This window comes from Amblyomma maculatum, chromosome 2 (genome assembly GCF_055883805.1).
Source record: "Amblyomma maculatum isolate TAMU_Amacu chromosome 2, ASM5588380v1, whole genome shotgun sequence".
Classification (NCBI taxonomy): Eukaryota; Metazoa; Arthropoda; class Arachnida; order Ixodida; family Ixodidae; genus Amblyomma; species Amblyomma maculatum.
Window position 1 is genome coordinate 36,897,080 of NC_139345.1, and position 25,392 is coordinate 36,922,471.

General features: G+C 44.7%; 1 protein-coding gene across 3 annotated transcripts; it reads right to left on the reverse strand.

Moving 5' to 3' along the window:
- Window positions 1-12,811: 12,811 nt before the first annotated feature.
- Mettl5 (Methyltransferase like 5) lies at window positions 12,812-24,254 on the reverse strand. Of its 3 annotated transcripts, XR_014704987.1 has the most exons (6): window positions 23,979-24,254; window positions 23,696-23,807; window positions 20,855-21,036; window positions 16,803-16,885; window positions 13,074-13,316; window positions 12,812-12,993 (listed from the first exon to the last, which is right to left on the reverse strand). XR_014704987.1 is itself a non-coding variant. In XM_084593855.1 (5 exons), the coding sequence occupies exons 1-5, from the start codon at window positions 24,076-24,078 to the stop codon at window positions 12,832-12,834; spliced, it is 639 nt and encodes a 212-aa protein (XP_084449981.1). In that variant the 5' UTR covers window positions 24,079-24,252; the 3' UTR covers window positions 12,812-12,831. The 3 variants fall into 3 exon arrangements, 2 of the variants coding, with proteins under 2 accessions (XP_084449981.1, XP_084449982.1); XM_084593855.1 differs by lacking the exon at window positions 13,074-13,316 and having other exon boundaries at window positions 23,979-24,252; XM_084593856.1 differs by lacking the exons at window positions 12,812-12,993; window positions 13,074-13,316; window positions 16,803-16,885 and adding an exon at window positions 16,895-18,848 and having other exon boundaries at window positions 23,979-24,253.
- Window positions 24,255-25,392: the final 1,138 nt, after the last annotated feature.

Below are 25,392 nucleotides of genomic sequence, written 5' to 3' on the forward strand. Positions count from 1 at the left end.
GGCTGTCACTATTCACATTAGTGTGCATGCCACCTCGTTTTCTCATCAGTCAAAAACTTCATGGCAGTTTGGACAAGCCTATAGACTGTGCGGTCATTGGAATTTGCTTTCTTCAATGCTATGTCTATTTGCCCGTTAAGCATTATGTACACTTTAAACTGTTTTGAAACACAAGAGGAGTTGTCACATCAACAGCCACTAGTCCACACCTAACATATACTGTCCAGAAACTTGTGTGTCATTGTGGTAATACTTGTATCTTGGCCAGCTTATATCTAAGGTATTGTGCCATCCCACTTTCCCAGCCATGATGAAAAACTTGCACTGCAGAAAATCTTGGAATTATATATCATTGTAATGGGTGCGCAATCATATATTAATATGTCCAACGTTCAAAAAATTAGTGTAGAAGAGTCAGTTGCTACATTTGCAATAATCCACCATTACCAAAGAATTTTAAACTGTAAAAGCGAAAAATCTAAAAGAACTGAAGTACTAGGAATAAAAGAGCATACTGATTGCCTCACCTCTCAACATAAATGCTGGTGTACAGAAAGCAGTGAATAACTGCAGTGCCAGAAAGTGTAGAATGAGCAAGTTCTGCTCACCGACTCGCGCGGTGAAACTAAAGAACACAAGGAGACGGGTAATATTATGTTGCTTCAAGAGAAAGGTCTCGCTGGCTTTTAGCTTTTTTTAGTGGTGTGATGTTTTAGATCATTTCATGACTTTTTATCTGAGGTGAGTGCCAGCAAGCCCCAATTCATTTTGAAATTGTGTTTTCTCATAATCGTCACTGTATACGCTAGATGCTCTGCATGTTTTGTTGTGTAATGTGCATAAGCCTGTGTAAATAGCCACCTGTGTCTTTTACCACATCTCTCAAGCCACGTGAAATGTCATCTGGCTTTATATTGCAGTGCGTGTTAGTAGAAAAAGTACCATTTTTATGTGCCAATGTTTGACGAGAGCAATAGCAGAATTAATGACCCAACATGCGTCCTAATGCTCAGTCAACAGCAACAGCAAAAAAAAAAAAAAAAAAAAAAAAAAAATCTTGTGAACTCTTACAGACACCAAACTTCTGCTATATGTTCAGAACCTGTTTTTTTTTTTTTTTGCTTCATCGCCATGCCTTTATGAAAAAAAAAAGTGGATATGTTTAACGATTACTATACCTTGTTAGTGCATCATCTGCCATCGTTCACAGAACAGAAATTTTACCTGCTGACAGTATTCCCATTTATTACAAAACTGCTTCTATGCATTTTTAGCAAGGCTATTTATACTAGAGAATGAACATGAAAAGCGCAACCAAACCTGGCTATCATGTTAGAGTAACAAGCAAAAATATTTAAATACCATTTCTACAAAGTATGAGATTCAAAAGCTATACCACCAGACTAGAAAATGAAGTGATGCATTTTGCTTCGCTCTGCTAATCAATTACGCCATTTGCAAAATTTTATCCAAACATTCAGATGCTTCACTGACAAATAAATAGTGGTAGCACGGATTTTAGGTTTTAGGCTGTAGAGTGCAGTGTGGAATTAAAATGCCACTAGAACAGCCTGCAATTTCACATACTTTGGTCATTCAATCGACTTCATCCGAGTTTATCCCAAAAATACATCATGAAGTCATGAAAGCCAAGTACAAATGTTATTAGTCACGCACACAGAAGTACTTGAATCTCTCTCCTGCTTCTTTTACTCAATGTTTTTGTTTGTGAAGCCAATGGTAAAACGTTGAAAATAAGTTTGATCTGTACATAAGTGTTTTCATTTACTAGTGATAGGGTTCAGTTCTTTATTATAATATATGTTGCCAGTTTCACGAAAGCAGCATTGGTGCACTGCTTTTACTGGTCAGAGACAAATGCCCATGCAGAAGCTGCTTGAATATTACTGAATGTATTTCGGTGCAACGAAACACGAAGCAACACATAGATTTTGTTATTTAATTCTTAATTATCAAGTAAACGTGCCCTAAATTGTTCTGGCTTTGCATATGAAAAAAAAAAAAAAAACAGCAGCAACGTGGTTTGGACCCTTAGTTATACAGGTTGCACAGAAAATGTGGTATTTTACGCATTTGAGATGCAGAAAAATACAACGCTTTTGTCATGGGAAAAACTCTTGTTCTCGAGTCCCTTTAACGGACTGTTTGAACTTGTACATATGTGACTTAGAATCATGTCTTAATACTTGTAAACAATTGCAAATAAACTGTTCTTCACAGTACCTATGTTCTGAAATGCCACAGATGTGTATTGACCATCAGTCGGCAGATGAGAATTTGACTAACTTATGGCGACAGCTTTTAATTGCTCATGTAGGCCTTCCTCACATTAAGTTTGGCAGGAGCTACCAACTCGGGCCTCTCCTTTCATAGGGGAGCATGATACCAGAATCAGCCTACCAAGACCCTTGAATTCGCGCTATCCCTACGCCATGGAGGCGCGTTCGTACGGCTCGGTTGAAGCGGGGCTTTATATGTTGCCTGGTAGGTTACGCTATCGCGTCATCGAGATGGTGGGAGTGAAAACAAAGAAATGCCGTAGTGGAGGGCTTCGGACCACCGCGCGACAGAGGCTGTCACCTCATCGCAGTTTAGTGATCCACAGTGCCCCTAGAGTTTTTTCCTACGTAACCTACCATGCGAAAATTGTACAACGTCCGCAGCAATATTTTGTGAAATGTATACAGTCAATCAATATTAAAACGGAGCTCAGCTACAACTCTGCAGTCGGCACCTCGCTCTTCGGCCTTCTTCCCAATGTGTTTCAAAGGTAAGAAATGTCTAATTAGGAGCATTATATGTATATGTGTAATTAGGCGCACTATAGTGATAATGCTTAAAAAAGCTCATCTCAACAACACAACCTCTGATAAGTCTCTAAAAGTTTGAATATCGATAATTGTCATCACCTATTCGATAGCATTTGATTTTTAGCTGAGTTTATTCGAGCAAACGTTAAATTAATTTCTTGTTTCAAATCTCTATCATTCTTTGTGATTTGCAGCATGCTTGTCAGGTGGCGCTTCCTTGCGTTTTTTATTATTGCGAAAGCAATACTACTTTCACTTTCCAGCCCTTCACGTAGCGAGGCGGTAGCTACCATTGACCTTTAGCGTGACCTGTGGCGCGCCGCCAAGCACAGCTGCGCAAAAACAGGGGCCCCAACTCGCGCCGTCAACTCGCAAGGCAGTAGCTACCATCCGCGACCTAACTGCCGCTCCTTCCACGAGAGGCGCTACAGCCGGAGTGACGTCATCCCATATGCCGCAAAAACAGGGGCCCCAACTCGCGCCATCGGCTCGCGAGGCGGTAGCTACCAGCCGCGGCCTAACTCCCGCTCCCTCCGTGAGGGAGCGCTACAGCCGGAGTGACGTCATCCCTGAGACTGTTGTGAGACTGTTTAGAACGAAGTTTGGGGCGCCGGTTCGGGTACGCCCTTACACACCGAGAGTTAAGCCCAACGTTGATCTACCGGGCGGAGCTGCATTTGTGCCACATGCTCCTAAAGCTAAGAATTATGGGGCTGCAGCCGCAGCTACCGCCGGGGTGCAACGTTGGATACTATAGGAGGTGGCCTAGCGGCAGATGGAACCAATTCAGTCTCCAGGGATGCTTTCATTTCTGCTGGCGTAAAGAATGCCGTTGCAGCCGGTGCCGGAGCGGCAGTTGTACATTCTGCCTTAACCTCACCCGCAACCAAGTATATCGTTGCAGCCAAGGCACTCCTTGCCTCGCTACTAGTTATACATAGAATAACCAGATAGCACCCCGCAATAAACAATAGTTGAACCATATGCCATGGCCAGAATGAATCACTGCATATAAGCATAACCACAAGCACCACAACCAGCTGAACCTAGGCGTAGCCATAGCTATTGCTTTCGCAATTACCAGGCTTAACCAAGCTAAGCCACTGTCAATTTTTTGTTACCACTGAACTGGCCATACCTTTGAGCCTGTGCTCGCCCGTACAAGTGCCCACATATCCCTTCCCACGTGTCCTTCCTCTTAACAGTTAATCCCTTAACCTAAGAATACACATCCCGAACATCATCCCTCCCGCAGAGAAGCGCAAGCCTCCGCGCTCTGTGTGAGTACGGACGGCAATCAGCAGTGGCTAATGTGGATGCTGCCCCATACCGCTACTGCCCAGCCCACGCCCTTGCAGTCACTGCCAATTCTCTCCGACGCACTTTAAGTACACCAGTTTACACTCCGACTTCTGTCGAGGCCGAGGAGGCAGCTATTGCCCCTGTTATTACTCAAACCTCCGCCGAATACATTTTCAGTGACTCGAAGCTTGCGATCTACAACTACGCGGTTGGACGTGTGGCATCCACGCCCATCGGTATCTTGCGTTCCGGCATCATCCCCTCTTGCCCTATCCAAACCATCTGGGTACCCGCTCACGCCGCCCATCCTGGCAACGAGGCAGTTAATTCGAACACTCGCGATTCGTTTGACCGAGCAAGCCGGGCCCCGCCGGGAATGGATACGCGCGACGCACTCCTAACGTACCACGATATCACGTTGCACTGCCGCCTATCTCGTGTCACCTTCCCCTCTACGTACAAATATTTTTCCAAGCCCCACCAACACTCCTGGTGCAACGTTAAGGCCCAAATCTTTCTTACACCAGCTCGTCTTGCCCTCCTCCACCCCGGAACATACTCGCAGGTCTACCGATTATGTGACAGCTTCCGTGCTGATTACTCTCATATCCTCTTGCCCGGCACACTTGCCCCCTGCCTTTGGCACCTTACCAGTCCGCAGCAGTGGGAGGTTGTTTTGCCCACCACCAATCCGGAAGTCAAACTTCAGTTGGGGACCTGGGCAGAGGCAGTCGCGACTAGGCACGCCATAGACGCCACAACCGGCAGCCCGAAGCCCGCCCGCAGCGCTGCTATATAATTTCATTAACTACATTTACTTTTGGTCTTCGTAATCAGCTCAGCTCAGGCGTTCAGTCGTGTCCGACTCTTCGTGACCCTATGGACCATGTCACGCCACGCTTTCCGGTCTCTCACTATCTTTTTAACATCACATAGCTTCATCTGCAATGCCTCGAGAATGCCATCTAACCATCGCGTTCGCTGCCTACCCCTTCTCCGGCGACCCTCAACCTTTCCCAACATCAAATTTTTCTCCAGCGACTCCTCTCTTCTCATCAGATGACCAAAGTAGCTGAGCTTTAACTTTAGAATTTGACCCTCCAATGAGCAGTCAGGGTTTATGGTCGACAATATCGACTGATTTGATCTTCTCGCAGTCCAAGGAACTCTTAAGAGTCTTCGCCAGCACCACAATTCAAACGTGTCAATTCTTCGGCGGTCAGCCTTTTTCACAGTCCAACTCTCGCATCCATACATCACAACTGGAAAGACCATAGCACGGGTTATACGGATCTTGGTTGGCAGACTAATGTCTCTGCTCTTTACTAGGCGGTCAAGGCTAACCATTGCTCTCTTTCCCAGAAGCAGGCGTCTCCTAATTTCATGGCTGCAGTCTCCTTCCGAGGTAATCTTGGCGCCCAAGAACAGAAAATCTGTCACAGCTTCCACTTCTTGTCCATTGATGCTCCAGGACTTGATAGGGCAAGACGCCATGATCTTCGTCTTTTTAATGTTCAGTTTAAGCCCAAACTTCTCACTCTCTTCTTGTACGCGCATCAGAAGTCTCTTGAGTTCCACTTCACTTTCTGCCATTAAAGTGGTATCATCCGCATATCTAAGGTTGTTGATACGTTTTCCAGCAATCTTCACTCCAGCTGAAGACTCGTCCAGACCGGCCTTCCTCATGATGCACTCTGCATATAGGTTAAATAGGCAGGGCGACAGTATGCAGCCTTGCCTCACCCCTTTCTCAATCGGAAACCAATCAGTAAGACCATGCCCAGTTCTGACTGTGGCCTATTGCCCTTCATAAAGGTTCCTGAGGAGACAGATGAGGTGAATTGGAACTCCCATCTCTTGGAGAGCTTGCCACAATCTGCTGTGATCTACGCAGTCAAACGCTTTCGCATAATCAATAAAGCAGAAGTAAATGGGTTTCTGGAACTCTCTTGCCTTTTCCATGATCCAGCGAAGGTTGGCAATTTGGTCTCTAGTTCCTCTGCCCTTGCGAAACCCAGCTTGCACGTCCGGAAGCTCCCGATCCACATACTGCTGCAGCCTACCTTGCAGGATTTTTAACATCACCTTGCTAGCATGCGAAATAAGCGCGATCGTGCGGTAGTTGGAACAATCTTTGGCACTGCCTTTCTTTGGAATGGGGATGTAAACTGACCTCCTCCAATCCTGTGGCCACTGCAGGGTTGTCCAAATCTTTTGACATAATGTGTGCAGTGTGTTAACAGCGTCGTGGTTGAGGTTTTGAAGCAACTCAGCTGGAATACCATCAATTCAGCTAGCTTTGTTCTTAGCAAGGCTGGCTAAGGCCCATTCAACTTCACTCTTCAGGATGCCCGGCTCGAGATCAGTGGTTAGAGCGCCCGTCTCGGCTGCGGGAGGTGGTCAGTTCGAAACCCACCGCCGGACACCCACCGGTAAAAATGGGTACAAGCGTCCCCCGGCCTGGTGCTCGGCTTTTACAGGGGTGTGCGTTTGGGAGAAGCTCCGTAAACCCCGCTGCGCGCCCCTCCTCCGCAGTGGGCCCAAACCCAGTTTCGAACCTCGCAGCCTGCAAAGGTGGTTGTGTTTGTCTTGCAAAGGTACTTCCGAGTGGTTTGGGCGCCCGTCTCGGCTGCGGGAGGTGGTCAGTTCGAAACCCGCCGCCGGACACCCACCGGTAAAATTGGGTACAAGCGTCCCCCGGCCCGGCGCCCGGCTCCTTTAGGGGTGTGCGTTTGGAAGAGGCTCTGCTAACCCTGCTGTGCCCCTTCGGGGGCTTAGTTTCGAACAACCATGGCCTGCAAAGGCCGTGCCGAATAAAAAAAGGGCCACATAATGGGCTGTTGCCGCGCAAGGCGGACTTATTGTTGTCCGATGGCGGAACGAATCACTGCCACATCGGCGCAACTATTTGGGCCGTGACCCCTTTTCCCAAGCATTTCACCCCAGAAGAGCCGAGCACCAGGCCGGGGGATAGCTTGTACCCATTTTATAACCGGTGGGTACCCGGCGGCACCAGGGATCGAACCCGGTACCTCCCGAATGCGAGGCGGATGCTCTACCACAAGGCCACCGCTTCGGTAAAAAAAGGGCCACATAATGGGCTGTTGCCGCGCAAGGCGGACTTATTGTTGTCCGATGGCGGAACGAATCACTGCCACATCGGCGCAACTATTTGGGCCGTGACCCCTTTTCCCAAGCATTTCAGCCCAGAAGAGCCGAGCACCAGGCCGGGGGAAAGCTTGTACCCATTTAAAAACCGGTGGGTAACCGGCGGCACCAGGGATCGAACCCGGTACCTCCCGAATGCGAGGCGGATGCTCTACCACAAGGCCAGCGCTTCGAAACCCACCGCCGGACACCCACCGGTAAAATGGGTACAAGCGTCCCCCGGCCCGGCGCCCGGCTCTCTCAGGGGTGTGCGTTTGGAAGAGGCTCTGCTAACCCTGCTGTGCTCCTTAGAGGGCTTAAAGTTTCGAACAACTAATGACCTGCAAAGGTCTGGTTCTCACAGGTCGGCAGGCGTGCCTAGTCGCGACTGCCTCTGCCCAGGTCCCCAACTGAAGTTTGACTTCCGGATTGGTGTTGGGCAAAACAACCTCCCACTGCTGCGGACTGGTCTTCGTAATAATAAAGGATTTTCACCACCATCACCTGCATGCATCCAATTGTAGACTGACTTGCGCATGGGCAAACATCAAAGGCACATCACGATAAGCTGGCACTTTCCTATGCTAGATGTTAGGCTGCACTGATGGCGTTGCGTTCTACAGCCAGCGAAACTGATCTGTTCTCGCTGTCGTGGTCTCGGATCCCCCATAAGTATGGATTATTTTATTTTTAATTTCCTCCTCATCATCCAACGAGTGAATTTTCCCATAATCATCGCTGGTCACTGTATAATAAAGCGCTTTACTAGATCGTCATTGCAATGTTGCCATTTCACGGTACCAAAAGCCATTCGTCGGCAGCAGTAGGAAGCCAGCAGGCACATGTGGAGGGGGAGAGAGGCGTCCCATCGAAGCATGCGAGAGTAGTGGCGAGAGTTTAGGGCAGTCGTCTCACGCACAAAGGATACCATCACGCTTGTGCGTTCCTCCCATTCAAGCGTCGGTAATACTCGTGGCTTCATTGCGGCTCTATATAGGCAACCGAGACATGTAACACGAAACGAACGCTATGCAAGTCAGTGGCAGTCCCGGGCTTGACCTTTGGCCCCTTTTCATTTGCCTGTCATCGTCGACCCACCAAGCGCTGGAGACTCGCCAAAGGGAGGCTGTGCGCACGGCACTGAACTCATACGGCTGCGTCCAGAATGAGACGGTGTAGGGAGATCTGGATTGGTTCGCATACGGAACGCGAGAGTCGATGTCGAAGCTCGCGTATAAGAAACTACCGAGTGCGATGCCGGACGGTCGTTGAGCAAGACAGGAAACCTTCGGCCACTGTCGTACCTGCCTGCCATCGTCAATAGGCCTAGCGTCAGAGACTCGCCAAAGGGAGGCTGGGCACATGGTGCACTGAATTTAAACCGCTGCGTGCCGAATGAAGCGGTGTAAGGGGAACTGGGGTGGTCCTCTTTCGATGCGTGAGAGGCGGTGTCGAAGCTCGCGTATAAGAAACCACTGAGTGCGATGCCGGACGGTCGTTGAGCAAGACTGGAAACCTTCGGTCACTCTCTCCGTGTCTTATGCCCAAAGAGAGGCTGGGCACACGGCACTGACATCAAATGGCTGCATCCCGATTGAAGGCGGTGTAGGAGGATCTGGGGTGGTCCTCTTTCGAGGCGCAAGAGACGGTGGCGAAGTTCGTGTATGAGAAACAATTAAGTGCGATGCCGTACAGTCGCTGAGCAAGACAGGTCTACAAATACATACACCTTCGGTGCGTGAACACCAAGTGGGCGCGAAGCACAAAACAGCTCGCGGATGGCTATAAAAGGTAGAGGCGGCCCGGCTCAGAGTCCTCAGCCAGGCTAGAGATGACAGATGCGAGAACACGTGCGCGAAATAGAGCTAAGAAGGAGGCAGAGCTCAGCCCACCAAAAACTTGCACTGTCGCTGTACTGCGAAAGCAAAACGAGAATCAAGGAGACCATGCATATATGACATCAGAGGCAGCGGACTGCTTGCTGAGCGAGGCCCGTAACGGTGTCCTTCGAACACGTACACTCTTGACCCAACTTCTCCTATTGGCTGAGGAAACCATCGCTCACGTCGCCCTGGAGTGTCCCCGCCGTACAATTTTCGATCCGAGGCCCGACAGGCGACCCACCGGAGGTCGAGCAGCACCGCAGATGTATTGGGAGGAGGTGAAGGGTGGCTGTTCCTGGCCCTACGGGGTTGGGACAGTAGGTCAACGCCGCTTGCGTCGGGGGCTAGCCAGCCACCGAAATTTATCTGTTGTAGGCCGTCATTGCACCCGCCACCGTTTAGGTGGCGGACGACGGCTGTTGCGGCGCGCGCCTTTCTCTCCCGCTTCTTTTTCTTTCTTCTGTCCGCACGAGGCAGCAGAGGTGGCTCAGCTGCAGAGCCAGTAGCAGGCCCGTGCGTTTTCTTTTCCTTCTTCCTACAGCCACAACAGCACCACCGAGTTCGCAGGAGGCGCTGACGACGACACCGGGTTTTCACCAGCCGGATGAGCACCCAGTTCGGGATGCCGTTGATGTCACAGAGCGCCGATTCGAGCATTGGTGGCGAGCTCGTGAGCGGGACTCGATCTCGCATCCTTGGGTACAGTAGTCGAGCGCCCTAACCACTGCACCACCACGGCAGGGCTGTTGTTTAGGAACTTTACTTACAGACCGGATTCCCTGTACTTACAAAACAGCTTCCATGCATTTTTCACAAGGATATTTATACTAGAAAACGAAGATGGAAAACACACACAAACCTGACTGTCATGCTAGAATAACAAAAAAACATTTAAGAGGAGATGCACATGAAAGAAACGGCGATTTACAAAAAGCTTGCATTTTTTTTTTTGCTGTTTTGTCTTTAACCCCTTTTTCATGCCCGTGCACCCATCCCGGCTTTGAATGTAGATGACAAAAGATAAAAATCTGCGATGTGAGCATGCTAGGTGACGAACCAACGGGAAGAACTGAGCTGCATTTATGACGTCTACGAATTTCAAATACGCAGTCTACCCCTTTGTGGTGTTTCATGTAGGTAGAATGAGTTTTTTGCATTTTGCGAGTCCTCCAGCAGTTTTCAAAACGAAATTAAAAGCAAGTTTTTTTTTCGGTCCTCAAAAGATGCACCACCACTCTCGAAACTGCCGCCACCATTGGCTGTATTGAGTGTTGTCGGGCTGCCGCGCTGTGGTTCAATCAGGGACACACATGCTTTGAACACGCTTTGGAGAAGCTAGGTACCCTGCCCTCTTGGGAACTATTTTATAAGGTAATGCGCGTGACAGTCTGAGAGTCACAAGGATGTCTGGTAAAGAAACTGCTGAGGCCAAGTCTAATCATCGCCACATGGCGAAGAAAGCTTGCACCGAGGACTCTTTTAGAGGCAATATGAGAGACCTACATACACTGCAGAAGAATTCTAAGGAAACTTTGCAGCTAAAAAAAGTGTCACATTCATTTATTAAATGTTTGTTGAAATTTCAAAACCCTCTTTTCCTTGTTTCTTATTTTCAAGCAACCTTACTGCTTTCACAGGACATTACTTTACCATTAAATGTTGTATCATGATGAAATTTTGCACAGAAGTTCTTTAGTATCTGCAAAATACAGCAATGCTATTTTTGATAGCGATTTGTTGCTGTGAATCAGATATAATAGCCAAAGCATTGTAGTTCTACTAATAAGAAGCAACTTAAAGAGTAATATATTTTTTTAAACTTTCAAAAAAATTATAGACAGAACCCTATCCTCATTAAGTACAGTCCATTACCATGAAGGAAATGGTATATTGCTCACTGCTTTGCGATAGATTGATGTCAAATAGGTGCATAAAAACACTCTTATATTTCAAATACATGACTTGCAAAAATTCATCCAAACTCAATAGGTAGGCATTAACACTAGATTTGAAAACAGCTCCTAAAAATCGACCAAATGTGAGATTTCCGGCCACCTGGCCCTAACATTAACAAAGATGTTTCGTTCTGACACACATCCCCTTAGGCTTCAATTGTTCAATTCAATTCAATTCAAATCAATTGTTGCAGCACAGATGAAAGATTTAGGCTCATGAAGTTCAGTGAGAAATTAAAATATTCTGTTTTTGCACATACCTTCAGTGAGACTGTGAGCAGCAAGCACCACACAAGTAGCAAGCCAAAGATGACACAGAAAAGAAAGCAACAAATGCATGGCGCTTCGAGAAAGTGCCAAGTGGAGAAAGCAGTCAGAGCGACCAATCAAAAGGGAGGACACGAAGGGAGCAGTAGGAGAGAGGTCTCTCGGTTGGGCTTCTGCCACAGACATCTGGGATTACAGACCCGGATCGCCCTCGACGACAGAAGGTTCTGCTGGCGACCAGAGGCTTGGGTCCACCGCACACGTCCAGGATTCCAGACACGAATCAACCTCTATCCTGTCTCCAGATGCATCGACATGAGCTACGAAACTCAGGCACAGCTGGACTTGGACTTGGACTTGGACCTTGTGATGATGCGGCCACCAGCCGGATGACCGAATGCAAGATGCCCGCGTCTCCACCAGAAGCTGCTCCAGCCATTTGAAGTATGCGTATGAGACGCACAGCTGTCGGATCCCGGCTGCAGCGCTGAGGCCTGCTGTAGAGCGGCCATTGACCCGACCCATCAATTTGGGACGCGCCCAGAGCCACCGACTCTATCACCGCCCAGCCACACCACTTTGTCAGACACACCACCACCCCAGACACGAACATAAGAGTGGACCTTTGCTTTTCCCTTGTAGATTGTCTTTTTGTTCATTGCGTGTTATTTGCGTGTTTCGTTGCGTTTTATTTTTAATTTTAATGCTTATACGTGTTGTCTTTTTTTCAGTGTTACAAGTGCCGCCCCCACGTGTGTTGATTTCTTACCTCTATTCCCGAGAGCCTTCACAGAGACTTCATCTGAGTTTATAACGAATGTACATCATGAACTCATGAATGCCGCCAAGTACAAATATTATTAGTCCCACACAATTGTTTTACATATCTGTTTCCATCTTGTTTGCTGAACCTCTTGTTTCTGAAGCCAAAGAAAAAGGGGTCAAAATAAGTCTGACCTGAACATTTTCATTTACTTTGATATGTCTCAGTTGCCTAGCTATTTTATTTTGCCAGTTTTACAAAAGTAGATTTGGTGCAGTGCTTTTACTGCTAGAATATTCTTGAATGCATGCCGGTGCTGCAAAACACTGCAGCAGCAGCTAGATTTAGTTCTTTAGATTCATAACTTTATCAAGTAAAAGTGTTCTGCACTGTTTTGCTTTTGAACACTAAAAGCACAGCAATGTGGTTTGTAACCTTTCTTATACATGTTCGATATAAAACAAGGTCCTTTAAAATTGCACATGCAAAAAAATGCTTTGCTCTTTGTCAGTTTTATCCTCGAGTCTTCTTTTACAGACTGTTTACACCAGTACATATGTGACCTAGAACCACGTCTTCATACTTGTAAACCTTTGCATATAAACTGTTCTTCACAGTACCTGTGTGCTGAAATGGTACAGATGTGTGACGACCACCAGTCGGTTGATGAGAACGTGATTGGTTTATTGTTTTCTAGGTAACCTACGGTGTGAAAAGTGCACAAAGTCAACAGCAACATCTGCTGAGTCCCGTTTGTGAAATGTATACAGTCGATCAATGTTATAACGGAGCTCAGCCACAACCCTGCAGTCAACACCCCACTCTTCAGCTTTCTTCACAATATGCTGCAAAGGTAAAATATGTGTAATTAGGTATATTACAGTGATAATGAACATAAAGCAGTATACAAATAAAACACAGTCACCTCGACAACACTGCTTCTGATGACTTGATAAAAACTGGAAGGTCACTTAATTGCCATCACCCATGCGACGACATAAGGTCTTCAAAATGAGTTCATTCATTCTATTCATGAAGGCAGTTCTTGGTTCAAATCTCTGCCATTCCTAGTGGCTGGCAGCATGATCGTCAGGTGGTGCTTACTTGCGCCTTTTTGTTGCCCCTGAACTGGCCATGAATTTGAACTTGTGCTTGCACGTACAAGTGCCTGCATGCATTTTATTTTAGACTGACTCGCAAATGAATTGAAGCTGATGATGATAACACTCAAGTCTCAACACAATAAGCTGCAGTGATAGCACAGTGTTCTACAGCCAGCAAAGCTGATTTGCTGGTGCAGCCACGGATTCAGATCTCTCAAGGGGCATGCATTTCTTTTGTTCATTTAATTTCTTCCCTGTCACCCAATGAGTAATATCCCTATCAACACTGCTAGATGCTGCATTTTTTCTTTAATCAGGCTTTTAACATTAGCCCATAAAGGAAAAAGCACGAAGTGAAAAAGCATCAGTTCAAACTGGCGTCATAAGTAAGGACTGTTGTAAAGAGAACCAAAAGAAACAATCATCAACTCGCAAACACAGCAAGAATGCAAGGAAAAAGTTGGTGATGTTGGTTCACAAGTGGGCAGAAAGCCTAGCATAGGAGCACCTGCATGTGGTTAGCCTGAGTAATTTTTCTTCATCCCAACAGCTGATCCAAATGCAAACTACTAAAGAAGTAGCTTTAAGTAGGCTTGAGCATTCAAGCAAATACAGACTACTATGAACACAGATACAGCAGAAAACCATAACAAGAGTGCAGACACATTAATTCTGCCTAGACGTACCAAACCTGCACTATGCTGGAAGGCTACAGAGAACTTCCATTTGTACACATACGGTTAGAGGGCCACTGTCCACCCTCCAGTCTAAAACATTTTCTTCCTCCGTGACTGTGAGGCTTCGCCTCAGAACGCAAGACCGAAAAAATGTTTTTGAAAAGAGTAACTAATAACACAGTTCAGTTCAGTTCAGGCGTTCAGTCGTGTCCGACTCTTCGTGATCCTATGGACCATGTCACACCACGCTTTCCGGTCTCTCACTATCTTCTTAACATCACATAGCTTCATCTGCAATGCCTCGAGAATGCCATCTAACCATCGCGTTCGCTGCCTACCCCTTCTCCGGCGACCCTCAACCCTTCCCAACATCAAATCTTTCTCCAGCGACTCCTCTCTTCTCATCAGATGACCAAAGTAGCTGAGCTTTAACTTTAGAATTTGACCCTCCAATGAGCAGTCAGGGTTTATGGTCGACAATATCGACTGATTTGATCTTCTGGCAGTCCAAAGAACTCTTAAGAGTCTTCGCCAGCACCACAATTCAAAAGCGTCAATTCTTCGGCGGTCAGCCTTTTTCACAGTCCAACTCTCGCATCCATACATCACAACTGGAAAGATCATAGCACGGGTTATACGGACCTTACCAAACCAAACCAATAACACAGTTACAGCCACCATAATCACCCGATTCTGTCGTGTTTCTCTCCTCCCATTCCTTCGCAAAGGTTTTTCACTTTCCTGCCCGGTCATCTCGCCTCCGCAAGCCAAATTCCCCTTCCTCTTTCACGTTTGGTGGGAGGTGGGGCGTGGCACTCTGCGTGCACGAAAACGAAACGGGCGAGGCAGCGTGCGCCGCTGCATTCATTGCATTCAGTCCAGCCGTGGTGAGGACAAAGTGCGCATCGAGCGGCGCACACAATTAGTCATGTACAGACGACATCAACCTTGTGTAGAGCGCTCGATTGGCACACTTCCCTGCATAAAAAGCGATACCTCGTTGCAGTTTCTACTTTTTACAGGCAATGCTTGTACGGAAGTAGATCTGCACAGACATGTGAAGAAGATGGGCATGAGCACTTCGTCCGCAAATCGTGGGCTGATTTTTAATTTCAGTTTTTATTGCGGGGTGAGCACTGCCTGAGCCCTCTACACAAGGGTGACGTCGACTGTACATCCATCCTTCACCCGTCAGTCAGCGAGAAGGACGAATTGGATGTCGTTGCTACTCCGACGTAAGCCTAGTGGCTCATAGAGAACGGGGAGACTGGTTTACTGAAGGGGAGGATGAGAGAGCTTTGATTTGTATTTTTGCTGCTTCGCGGCGCACATAACGCTGTAGCATTTTGCACAGACTATCTCCGGTACCTGATCGAAGCATTGGGCTCCTTTGCTTAAAAAGTCATACCCTGCCTGGACAGCAGCCCTTTAATGTGCTGGAAAACATTGGAGCAGGAAATTGTGTGGGACGCTGCTTTAACAGTTGCTCACAAACATGCAAAACAGCATTATGTGAATAAAATGCTTGCACCTCTGTTTTCTTCAGGCTTATAAAAAAAAGAAAGAAAAAAGGTGGCACTCTATTGAAGTTTTAACACTTAAAAAAATGCATTATCACCTTTGTCAGCTTTACTTCAACAGCACAGGTATGGTCTTTATTGCTTCTTTATTTCTGGATCAGCCATGCTTACAATGCCTGATTACTTCCAGCTTAATGCTTTTAGCCTTTTCTTGAGCCCTTTTAATAATCTCTGAACAAATTACAATGCATACTGATGCATGTATACAACATAAATGCAACATAATCACTGCTTCCTCCTCAATCATGTGATTCCACTTCTTAAAACAGGGTAGGTTTAAATGAAGAAAAAGTGATTATATTGTGGTTTTCTTTAGCCCTCACATGATCCCGTCCTAAATTCAGGATAATAGCAATTGCTTAGCTGTCATAATCAAACCAGAAACAGGTGCAAATAGCATGTGGTAGTCTATGTATATTAATCACTTCTATCAAGAAAATACACAACCAAAAATGACCTCTATATACACCTTTAACATCCCTGTCCTCCTGCTGGTCATCACCATAACATTAAAAAAAATTAGGGACAACTTGGGTGCATTAGCACATTCGGTTTTCCTTAAGTTCTGGTTAGAGGCTCAATTTTTAAGGTTCAGCAGGCTTGAGACAAAGAACGGTGAAACTGGTGATTGGGGGCTTTAGTGGTAGCGCACTATGACATTTTCGGGCTGCCTAATACATTTTACGAGGGAAATGCAATAATGGCGCCCTCTGGATGCGCACAGATGGAAGTTGCTGAAGATAATGACATCCAAAGAACAGAACGAGAAATTGGCAGTTAAACGTATGAGATGTTCAGCTGTGATGACGGTGTAGTAGTCTAATGCAGTAGCCAGGCAATCATGCTGCTGTTGGATTGAAACCCACTCGTGGCCATAAAGTGTTCCATTCTACTTCAAACTCAAAGTGAGGCTTCTGAGAGAGGCTTTAGAGAGCCACTAGCAAAATATTTAGATCGGCACACTAAAGGTGAGAGAAATCTACAATGAATTCTAAGCAGTAATATTACGCTGTTTGCCTACAGAGCCTGATGTATTTCCATTGCGTAGTTAATTTCATTCATTTTATTAACCGCATTACTTCATTAAGTGTTTCAGCAGTCAGCTCTCTACAGCAAATTTTGCCTGGTTACAGAGATTTTAAGTGCAATTTTAATGAAGTAATGCATGTAAGCTTCATTAAAAAAAGATGCACTCAATCTAGAAAGTCACATACAATATTAAGACTTTACATTTTGAGGCACATTTACTTTCTGCCTGTGCAACTGTGCAATAAAATGAAGAAAACACACTCACTTCTCGTGTCGAAGTTTTATGCAAACTGTACACAGAACCTGATGACATGAAGAGTGCTGACTTCAGGAAAACCATGTCAAGACCTAAATAAATAGAACATGAAAACAAAATTGCAGTAAGAATTTCTTAAATGCAGGTGCATTGAAGTCCACGTAGAGATAAGCTGCACAGTTTCATCAAGTCATGTCATAGAGTGCACAACAGCATTACCACACTTTTTAAATACAGGTTAGCCATGAATGCTAGCATAAGATAATCAAAAATGTTCTTGAATTTTTACTGTCAGGTACAAAAAATGAACTCATATGCTAGAAAAATGTTACAGGTGTAGAAAGAAACTATGATCGTGGGTAATACACATATGACGCACTTGCACATCAGTCATAGTGTGAGTAGTGGCAAAGAGAAATGGAACCCATGCTTGCTTAATTTCTCATTCATTGTTGTCTGATGGAATCCAACAGCCTGCGGGGTACCCACTGCTAAAATTGAATGCGATCCACATTTATTGTAAGGAGAGTCTGCCAGCTTCTTAAAAAACACTATAGAAGTGCATAACAAGCCCGCTACATGTTTGGCTGCTTTTGTTCTAGTCTATGGCCATTTTCGGGACTTCATCATCCTACACGTATGTTCACTAGCTGCCGAGTATAACAAAGAGGCAGATCTCCCAGTCTGCATTCTAAGGATTCATGCCTAAAAGCAAGTTCAAACACAGCATTATTTTCAAACGTTTGACATTATCTGGGGCTCGTTCAGCTAGTGAAAAGCCCACCTTCAGGTGAAAGAGCAGACAAGCACATATGGGTTCATCCAACACCTTCATCTCCCTTGGCAAGTGATTAAGCTACGACTGCTGTAAAGGCGCAGCACGCATCTATATGACGAAGCCAATGTTCCGATATCAGTGTTGAGTTCTCTAATGCAGCAGGAATATTTCTTGGTTAACTTGTAGATCTGATCCCCCAAGTTAAGAGCTATTCGAGGGAGAGAATGTTAAACACAATGGTTGGTCACTGCTTTAATTAATTAAATTGGTTCACAGAAAGGGAAAGGCACAGTATCTGTCACACTTGCTACGAGGACACCTGAACCACGCCGTAAGGGAGGGGAGTAAGGTGGGAGTGAAAGTGGAAAGAGAGAAAGGGGAGCCGTAGTGGAGGGCTGCTGAGTAATTTCGTGCGCTGACATAGCACAGCACACGGACGCCACTTCGTTTCGCCTCCATCGAAACTCAGCCGCCATGGTCGGGTTCGAACCCGGGAACTCCGGCACAGTAGTCGGGCGTCTTACCTGCTTTCTGGCATACATTTGGTAAGAGGCAGCTGGCACTAGTCAGCAGTGAGAACATATAACTTCAGTAATGGTTGACAGTTGCCTTCTGAAGTTCACTTGGTGAGAGCCAACTGTCATCTTAGACTTTGCATTTCATGTGCACAAGCACAATTCTGCCAGAAATGAATGAAATATCCCCTTTGTACACAGTGGTGCCTTGATTTAAGACTGCTTTACATTCATCGAGTTTTGTTGTTCTCTTATTTTAACTTCAAGGGTATGCATATAACCCTAGCTCTCTCCTCTACCGCAGTGAAAAGTTAGTTATGACCTATCTGCTAATTATTAAGTTTGGTCATCACATCAGGTTTGGTGATGGCCACAGGCCATTTGGTCCCGGCTGAAGTTAACTCCAGTTGCTTTGGAGAATACTTCTTTAAAAAGAGGTCAGCATATTTTACCAAATACAGTGAAACTTCACTTGAACAAACATCAATGGACATTGGGAAAACTTTGTTAACATGAAAGTTCGCTGAACCGAAGTAAGCGCATGGAAGCTTGTTTTTATTAGCTAAAAGAAACATCGCAAGCTCAAATTATAGCTTAACCCATTTATTTGTCACTGCACTCATTTGCAATCGAAGAATGCAGTAAACTTTTGCAGCACGTTTGAACTTAAGACAGCAGGGGTCTTGCACTCATTCACTGTGTCCAAGCTCTCTTGAACCTTGTTCGGCACAACGGTCTGTGGGCAGCAAAGGCCTTCAGTTTCTGCAACGAAAACATTGCTTCACCAGATCATGGTTAACCAGCATGGATTTGTATGCCTTTTTGGACCTAAAAGACCTGACGGGGGTGAAGCTCTGTTTATGGCTGGCTATAGCTGTGGAGTCAATTAAGCGTGCCAAGCCAGCTATAAATTAGGCTGGCTACGAGCTTATTTAAATAGCCAATTCAGTTTATACCTACTTGAAGGCCACTTTTCATCACATGGTAATGAATTGTGGTTCTCAGTGTAAAAATGTGCACCAGAAATTGTGGGTTGTGCTTGTTAAAGTGTTCAGTATGGCCTGGGCGACACCAGTTGGCGCCGCGGAAAATGTTCGCAGAACTGACGTGAACAATAAGCTGATTTTCGTTAAAATGAAGGACATTTGCATAGTTTTCAATGTAGCTTTGGTGGGGTATTTAAGAAAATTTGTACAACTGAATACTTCGTTTAAATGATGTTCATTTAAGTGGTGTACTACTGTACAGGAGGTGTGCACGATTTTAGTCCTTTATCTGCTTCCTAACGTAGCTCCTAAGAGCAGACACCAGTCAAAGTACCACATTCATAGCTGCTGTTCTTTCCTCATGTTGCACTGTTTGCATTATCCACCACAGTGGCTCAAAGGCTCTGGCGCTGAGCAGGTGGCCCTAAATATATAGATGTGGACCTTGGGGTGTCGTAGCCATACTTCGGTAAAGGCAAAATTTAGGAATGCTCATGTGCTTAGCAGACATTGAAGATAAAGAGCTCCAAATGAACTAAATTAACCCACAGCACTACACTATGATGTTGCTCATAGCCCATGTGTAATTTTGGAACGTTTAAGTCTTCATAATATACCATACCATTGTTTGCACTAACTCAGGCAGACATATCATGTAAGCCACTGTGATTGCTAAATATGCAACCTCCTTCACAGCACTAATATAATCCAGAAGTGATGTGACCAGTAACAATCAATCTACCTGCAGGATGAAATAAGTTGAATTGAAAGTGAATGAAAAGAACTCGAAATAGGCATGGTAGAAATCAATGTACTTTTTTAATGGAACAAAGTGGTCAAAGACCCACAGGACAATGACCTAAAGAACACATTCCACTATTTAATGGAAATCCTGAATGTTACAGCTGATTCTGTCAGCAGTTTTCAACAAACAATAGGACCTCACGATAAATCAGCCATGCAGTCCTTCGCACCACATAAAAATATAAAAGAATAAATTCAACTGCTTATCATTGTTATAGGTAACTGCATGCTGGCCTACCATTTATCCTATGTTTTAACATGCAGCTGAAAGAAAACTGATGCGCACTGAATACTACACAAATTGTTATCTTTGACGATAAACATGTTACATATAAGAGCTGGTATAGTTTGATGCATGTTTTTGATTTTATGCATGATAAGATGTGAAAAGAAAAATGCAGAATGAGTAAATAGATTTTGCGAATCGTTTATGACATTGCTAAAAATAAAACAACAACCATCTAACTTTCTTTTCAATGTTGCCACTGCCTTGATTTATATCACTTTTATTTAACGCATGGACTAGCGGCCCCAAACAAGGTGGTCCTAAATTTGACAAAACATTAATCAGTACCCTGTTTGTTTTTCAACATCAGGTTCACATATATTATTCCGCAGATGGTACATTTTCAACCACGGCAGTGAGGTCGTGTAGACATAGTAACTCAAAATATAGTAGTATCCCTATTTTTGCAAGTCATGTTAAGTGCACAAAGGAGCTCCTTTTACATTCACATTAAAACATTACAGTGGACAATAAGAGGTGACTATGAAGTTCCCTACATAACTTGGTCTAACTAACCTACAAATGTATGCTTCTTAATGATAAAAATAGTTTATATAGATAAAATTCTTGAGCACTTTGTTGCAACATTAATTTTCCTGCATTGAGAGCAGCAACTTCCTGGTATATCTATAGCATTGTACTAAAATACAAAATAAAGGGAGGCTTTTAAACAATATTATTCAATCACTCACCCTTTGTCCTTGTGCCAAATGGGGGGTTCATTACCACAGTATCAAACATAGCTTTCCATCTTGCATCAGGCTCTAATGTGAGGTCACACTGGACTGTGTCCACAGATACTAGTTCCATCTCCACAAAGTTCTGAACACACACTTCTAAGGCGGCAGCATCGATGTCAAACCCGATGACATACCTGTGGCAAAATACAACAACCTTAATTCATACATTTCAAACTTCAAAGAGGTATTTTCAAACATCTTTAGCTTTTGCAGTTCGAGAAAACTCCTTCACCAATATTTAAAAAAAAATGCTGTGAAATATATGATTTTTTTTTTTTCTATGACTGAAGAGGCCCCCCTGCGCAACTTGCACACATATTTTGCAGAAGCTTCTTTTTTTCTTTGAAGTGTAGCAAACCTTTCAAATAAAATAACAATGCGGGAAAGAGTTTCATACTTATACAACTCCTATACATATAAATCAGGCTTGTTCCCTTTTGAACAAGTGCTTAACTGCAAATACCTAGGAGTAACCATAATGAGTAATTTATAGTAAAACTTGTACATAAGAAATACTTTGCTTTTCTGCAATTCACAAACTGTACTGCTTCAAACATAAGCCAAAACATTCTCCTAACCATTAAAACTTTGTTATGCTTCGTCTAAGCAGGTAAGGCCTAAACTTGAATATGCATGCATATACTAAACCTAACATAAAAAAACCAGAGAGAATAGAGAGAATAAATGTTAAGTTTAACTTCAATAAATATGCAGAGACAGACTTCTCCATCACTTTAACAGAAATCTTTGTCATGGTGGCTCAGTGGTTACGGCACTCGACTATTGAAACGGAGTACCCGGGCTCGATTGCAGCTGCAGTGGACGCATTTCAATAGAGGAAAAATGTGAGGTGCCTGTGTGCTTTGCAATGTCACAGCATTATTCAACCCTGGGTAGTCAAAATTATTCAATGCCCTAACAATGCTTTCTCTCATAGCCTCAGTCGCACTTGGATGCTAAATGATATAAATCAAAGCAAACCAAACATAATGTAAAATTATTGAAATTGAATGACTTAAATGTTGAAGAAAACATTTACGCAACAATTTCTTTCTTTTATATTAGATAACAAATTTGGACTGCGTCAATCACTATACTCAGCGTCGTTATCAACTCGACAAACTCTGCATCACACCTCTATTAGTCCAACCACTATATTTGGTAAAACAGACACAAAATTTCATTTTTTACATGCACATTAACAAATTGGAATCAGGTAACTAAAACATTGCCACATGCAGTCTACACAATTAGTGCTATATTTGAGTTTTCTTTTTTTCTGCAATCTTGCATTTTTGCAATTTCACTAACTTATGCGCCCACCATGTTTGGACTTAGTGTCAACAGTGTTATAAAATAAAATAAGTATGCAGTACTCTTCCGCTGTTAGCTTTCCAATAAATTTCATTGATAATGAAAGATACTGAATTTTTCCCCAACTTCACTACTGCTCAAATACATACACAATACAAAAGTGCCAGACAAAGTAGATACTTTGTTGGGCATATTGGTTAGACATTACTGGTGCAGTGTATAAGATGGGGATGAGAGGAGACACAGACAGAAAAATCATAAAAGCTTATGAAATTCAAAACCACCAAAATGAATGCGTAAGTGCCACAGTGTGAAAAGAAAAATGCGTTTTCTGAGTCATCGATAAGGAAATGCTCACAGCTTGCCAAGCGTGCAGAGTTCCGGTCATGCCTTTTATGTCATTTTGTGTGCGTGTTTTCTTCCATTTTTTGGGACTGTCCGCTACTGTATTTAAACAGAAGCAGGGCCTCAATAAACATCAATTTCAAGTTTAGCACCGTGTCTGTGTCTTCTCTCGTTCCTCATTGTATGTGCTGCACTGATAATGCTTCACTGAAAACCAGAGGCATTGAAGAAAATGGCATCTGGTGTGCTTCACACCACACCAGAAGCCAGTTTAGTGTGAAAATGCTACTTCCCGAGGTAAATCAGAAAAACAGGAAGTATTTTCAAAGCCTCAGACATTGAGGACGCTTCAGGCAGCTCGTAGTTGGCAGGTGACATACTCGGAAACTGATTGGTCGGTAGTTTCTGTGATATCACAAGTCATGGTCGAATAGAAAGGTGCTGCCAACTTGAGCTTTCGCATTGAGGCAGGAGGGTGAAATCGGAATTAATGAATTAATTCTTCCCGGACCTTCACATCCTGAGTCCGACACACTGCCCTCAGGCCATGCAAGCATGTTCGTTTGGCTTGGGCAATGCAGGGCTTTACGTCTACGTAGCTCCTAGAAACTTGGGAAGCTGACATCACAGCCCTCCTCACAGGTCTGCCTCTGGCATGTGTAGTAGTTGGCAGGTGAAATGGCCAGGCATTGTTTAGTCGGCGGTGTGACGTCATCCGTCTCAAAGTAACTTGCCTTTGTGTTTCTTTACACCAAAAGTGCGTACGTGTTGTCAGCAGTGATGTACGTGTCACGTGGTTTAACCATGTAGACTCGCGTGAAGTGCCGGGTGAATTCAGACTGCTTTGAAGTAAAAGCTAGCCTGGTCCTTCGCGGCAAAAAGCTAGCCTGGTCCTTCGCGGCAGTTGTTGGAGGCTGAGATATGCCTCACCAAGCGGCGTGAACAGCAGCCCACGGGAGGACAAGCGACAGCCTCTACCATATACCGAGATAAACTATGCCAAACTAATGCTTTCGCACGTTATTTTAGGTTTAATTGCGTTAATCTTCTGCTTGTTTTTTTCCTTCTTTTTGACGGAAACTCACTCCCGATGCTTATGAGTTTCAATCATATAGGTTCAAAGCAAAAACTCACCCTGCATTTAGAATCGCAGCGCCTATGCCGAGTATTCCTGTGCCACAGCCAAGGTCTGCCACCAACTTGCCTTCGAGTTCTCCTTGGCTGAACACATGATGCATCACATGAGCTACAAAGATCAACACAAGTTAGTACATCAGCTGCCTCTCATTCCAAACTATAAGCACAATCACAGTTCTTCCATGCGCAGAAGGCCTGTGGCATAATGGTAGAAAACTCTTCAATTGTAAAATCGCACACACATGACTTAGCAGCCAAGAATTTCTTAATATTACTATACCTGCAATATCCGGTGGGGTTGGGTACTGCTCCAAATGAACGTTCGGGGTATCAAAAGTGTCAACACCATCCAGAATGCTTTTCAGTTGCTTGAGCTTCATGATGATGCGAACAAGAAGGTACTTTCACGAGGGTGAAGCGGCTTACAACCGTTACAGGCACAAGAAGCGCTTTTTAATACCTAGAACTCTCATCGTTAGCCGCAGAACTGCCGCAGCCGCTGAGGTTGGCCGAGGCGTTGTTAGCGTTGTTTTCCAATGGGGGCTGCCATTTTGAATACATTGTTGCTATGAGGATTATCGATACTCGCTATTCACGGCGGCAAACGGTATCCCAATGAGACTATGCATGCGACAATGCCTTTTTCGTCCTTGCAGCTCTGTAACCAGGAAGAAAGATTCTTGTTTCAATAATATATAAAGATTTCCAATTATTTTCAACTAGCATAACAGCAGTGCCACAAATTAACGACTTATGACTTTGGGAGAGGTGTACTGTACCATAGTGCGGCAACTGCCTTTCTTTTATGATTTTGAACTTAGATAAGAGAGAGAGGGAAAGAAATACGACAGCTTTTCTGAAGTGAATGAAGAGCACATAGGGCAGCCCCCATGGGCAACGTTAATTCTTAGATACGAAAGGCGTATGTATATCTTTGGGGCATGCCCAGAAAGAAATACGACAGCTTTTCTGAAGTGAATGAAGAGCACATAGGGCAGCCCCCATGGGCAACGTTAATTCTTAGATACGAAAGGCGTATGTATATCTTTGGGGCATGCCCAGACGATGGCCTAGCCCAAAAAGCACCCCCCTCCCCCCCTCCTCGGGCATCTACCTCATCCTCTTGGGAGATACTGAGGTATAACTGCGGGCCATACATGGTCGTGCCAGCTGGAGTGATAGATCGCCGTGCTTCTCCAGACCAGGTCTAAGGCTGCCTTCAGAAAGCAGCTGGAGTAGGAACCCTTCCTAGGGTACTTTCACCATTTCATATTCTTGAATAAACTTAACCTTTCTCCTCCTATCAAAATAACATCGGTGCGGCCTAGAAACGAAACCATAGGAAGAAGCAATACTTTAAAATGTCTAAAAATTTCAGGCATACAGGCCTATATTTATTTTTATTATTTTGCTACATATTTGAACAAGTTCAGGACTGCGCTTCAAAGTTCCAAGATATATATTTTGCGAATGTGACGTGGTCTCGGTCTAATGGTTTGCCGCCCTCGTGACTCGCGGTGACAAAGAGAAAAAAAGAAGCTTTTGGAACAAGGACCACCAGGATGCCGCATTCGTTTGTAAGTGCGAACTCCAAAGTCGTGCAACCTCTCCAGAGTGTTAGACAGAAGCTCCGGCGACTCCTTGCCCGATCTAGTAACTTTGTTGCTCGATGGCAGGGGTTGACTTATGGGACG